The 3,479-nt window shown below is 36.9% G+C and overlaps 1 protein-coding gene across 1 annotated transcript; it reads left to right on the top strand.

Moving 5' to 3' along the window:
• The first annotated feature begins 752 nt into the window (after positions 1-752).
• LOC118029846 (naringenin,2-oxoglutarate 3-dioxygenase-like) lies at positions 753-3,235 on the top strand. The gene is made up of 3 exons (XM_035033792.2): positions 753-1,203; positions 2,095-2,523; positions 2,616-3,235. The coding sequence occupies exons 1-3, from the start codon at positions 844-846 to the stop codon at positions 2,916-2,918; spliced, it is 1,092 nt and encodes a 363-aa protein (XP_034889683.1). The 5' UTR covers positions 753-843; the 3' UTR covers positions 2,919-3,235.
• The last annotated feature ends 244 nt before the right edge of the window (positions 3,236-3,479 follow it).

The following is a 3,479-nucleotide window of genomic DNA, read 5'->3' as shown; positions in this document are numbered from 1 at the left end:
TCAAGATACCCCAGCCAGCCATGTTCAATGCTCCATGGCTCTTCCTTAATCTTGACTGTGGGAGTGAGGGTTTTCTATTTTACCGAAAAAGTTTATTATGTAAGTATATATATATGGTCTTAAAAAGAAACGGAATAAAATCCAAATATATAAATAAAAATTATACCTTCATTATTGTATTTTTATTTTGTTTAAGATTCGTAACTAGGTTTGTAATTAGGAACGCTTGGTTTGTTTTTTCTTTCTTTTTTTCACAAGTTTGTTTGCATGAATCATTCGTGGCAGAGCATTCAGCTGGAAAAAAAGAGTACACTTCGACTCTTTTTAGGGTTGTGTTTGCACTAGAATTTTAATAATATTTGAATGTTTTATTTAACATTATTTTTTTTTTAATTTTTTTAGTTTGTTTTGATGGGATTCAAAAATAATTTTTAAAAAATAAAAAATTATATATTATTTAGATGTAATTTTTTTTTTGGTAAGTACTTAATCTTGACACAAGAGGGATAAAGAAAACGAAAAATTATTATATTTTCAATATTGAGAGATTGTGAAAATTAAGAGTATACAAATATCCTCTTCAATCTCCATCTAGAAGCAAGAGGGATAAAGAAAACGAAAAATTAAAAGTTTGGTAACTAGGAACAACCTCACTCCCTCACGAGCCAAGGAGCTAAGGAGAGGTAGTTGGCACATGCCAACATCCCCTATTATATATGCACACGAACCATAGCTACTCTCTAACCAGGGTAGTTAAATAACAGCATTTGCATCCCCATTTTATAAGAGCTAGGACAAAAACACAAGCACTCAAGTCTTCGACCTAAAATCAAGCCGGCAACGATGGCCCCTTCTACCCTCACAGCTCTGGCAGAAGAGAAAAGCCTCCAAGCAAGCTTTGTTCGCGACGAAGATGAACGTCCGAAGGTGGCTTATAACCAATTCAGCAATGAAATCCCTGTCATTTCAATAGCTGGGATTGATGACGGTGGTGAAAAGAGAGCTGAAATATGCAACAAGATCGTGGAGGCATGCGAGGACTGGGGAGTTTTTCAAATTGTTGATCATGGGGTTGATGCTAAGCTTGTGTCTGAAATGACAACTCTTGCTAAAGAGTTTTTTGCTTTGCCACCGGAAGAGAAGCTTCGGTTTGACATGTCTGGTGGCAAAAAGGGTGGCTTCATTGTCTCCAGCCATTTACAGGTATTACTTCATTTACGTTTTGTTTTCTAAATTTAACAATTACGCGCAAACCTTTATCGTTAAATTCCCTATCGGAGTGATCTTTTTCCAAATGAAAAATACATGTTTCCAACTCAAAAATATACCATGTGCCCGGCTAGCTAGCAAGCAAATCAATCAAACTTCTGTGAAATAGTTAAACAATTTTTTTGAGTTTTTTTTATTATATAATCTTGATTAGAAACTTGAAGGAAAAATTAATTCAGTTTGGTTTCAGATTCTTAGAAACTGAAAAAAACAAAACCATGAATTATTAGGCATGGCACGACAGAATTGACTGAAGAGCAATGCCTCATATATCCAGTTTTGCTAGTAAATCATTTCTTGATTACGCAAGATCAAGAAAGCCACTATTTTGGTTCAGGAATTTCTCTTCCCCGCAATATGAATGTGTTTCTGTCCTTACATAGAGACGAAATTATACCTTAAGACTACAAGGTCAACAAGGGAATAGTTGTAATTTAACTGACTGTCAGCACACATGGTGGAGCTAAGACATTTATTCTTGTATGGTCTAAACTAATCATGACTTCTTGACATACACGCACATCACTATATATATATATATATATATTGGTTTTTTTTCTTCTTAATGAGATAGAGTGAGTGAATTAAAAGTACAATGCCTCACTGTAGGAATCAACAAGGACTGAAAAGGAAAAAAATTAGCTATGAACACTGACTTGAACATGAAAAATGAGAAAAGGGTCGTCGTCGGCCACTGCTTCATAACAACAGTAAAAGGCCAATCTATTTTAGTTCTTTGTAATATCATCAAGTACTTGATGCTTTGAAGATAGTAGACAGTACTAATTTTAAATCAATTTCCTGATTTATGATCTTATAAAACAGGGAGAGGCAGTTCAAGACTGGCGAGAGATAGTGACCTTCTTCTCATACCCAATTCGCACCAGAGACTATTCAAGGTGGCCTGACAAGCCAGAGGCATGGAAAGCAGTGACCGAGGAATACAGTAAGAAACTAATGGAACTTGCTTGCAAGCTTCTTGGGGTCTTGTCAGAGGCTATGGGATTAGAAACAGAGGCCTTGACTAAGGCTTGTGTTGACATGGACCAAAAGGTGGTGGTCAATTTCTATCCAAAATGTCCACAGCCAGACCTTACACTTGGACTCAAACGCCATACCGATCCCGGCACCATCACCCTCTTGCTCCAGGACACCGTTGGTGGTCTTCAGGCCACTAGAGATAACGGAAAGACTTGGATCACCGTTCAACCTGTTGAAGGTGCTTTTGTTGTCAATCTCGGAGACCATGGTCATGTGAGTTTGAAACTAAAATATTTCTTGTTAAATACCAGCACTGCTAACCGTAATTAATTGTACTAAAACTAAATGGTATGTTTGCGAGGCAGTATCTTAGCAATGGAAGATTCAGGAACGCAGACCACCAAGCTGTGGTGAACTCAAACTCTAGCAGGCTGTCCATAGCCACATTCCAGAACCCAGCACCAGATGCTACAGTGTACCCTCTCAAGATCAGAGAGGGAGAGAAGTCGGTGCTAGAGGAGCCAATAACATTTGCTGAGATGTATAGGAGGAAGATGAGCAAGGACATTGAGATAGCCAATAAAAAGAAGTTGGCTAAGGAGCAGCAGCTGAAAGATTTGGAGAAAACCAAGTTAGAAACTAAGCCCATTGAGGAGATCCTTGCTTGAAAATGTCATTGCTGTTAAGAATTTATGTGCTGGCCGTCTTTTATTCTGTCTGATCATGTTTTTCTTTGTGTCTGTTTAGTTTGATGGTGAGAATGTGTTGAGTCTGTGGGTTATCTAAAGAGTAAACCTTGCTTCTTATAGTTAAAAAATAATTTATCCACCACCTTGGAAATCTTTAATTTGTTGCCCAGGGCCAGGGTTCTTTTGTTCTATAATATCTTTCAGAGCTTTTAGCTGTCTCATGGAATTATGAAAATAGTCCTTTTACATTCTTCATTCAATAAAATCTCAGACGGACCATGTTCTGCTTTTTCTTAGTTTCATCAGGAGCAACTTTTGTGGCACCAAGGCCCAGCTCACCATTCAGACATTGGCCTTACCAAATTTATGCCCAATTTGGATACCAAATGCTAGTTATGACTCAATTTTCAAAAAAAATAAAAATTATCTAATCTGATAATGACACTAAATACATATTAAAAAATATAACGCAATATATAGCTTCTCATGGCATTTAATATCAGTCAAGCTGTATTGGCACACTTCAAGAAAATAAGATAG

This window comes from Populus alba, chromosome 5 (assembly GCF_005239225.2).
Source record: "Populus alba chromosome 5, ASM523922v2, whole genome shotgun sequence".
Classification (NCBI taxonomy): Eukaryota; Viridiplantae; Streptophyta; class Magnoliopsida; order Malpighiales; family Salicaceae; genus Populus; species Populus alba.
The sequence above is the reverse complement of the archived record's forward strand: the minus strand, read 5'-3'. Positions and strand labels throughout refer to the sequence as shown.

Bases quoted from the DNA above. Each gene is read 5' to 3' on its own strand.
- LOC118029846 (XM_035033792.2), top strand. From the start codon at position 844: ATGGCCCCTTCTACCCTCACAGCTCTGGCAGAAGAGAAAAGCCTCCAA. The intron at 1,204-2,094 runs GTATTACTTCAT...CTTATAAAACAG, and splicing joins TTGTCTCCAGCCATTTACAG to GGAGAGGCAGTTCAAGACTG. The intron at 2,524-2,615 runs GTGAGTTTGAAA...TTTGCGAGGCAG, and splicing joins ATCTCGGAGACCATGGTCAT to TATCTTAGCAATGGAAGATT.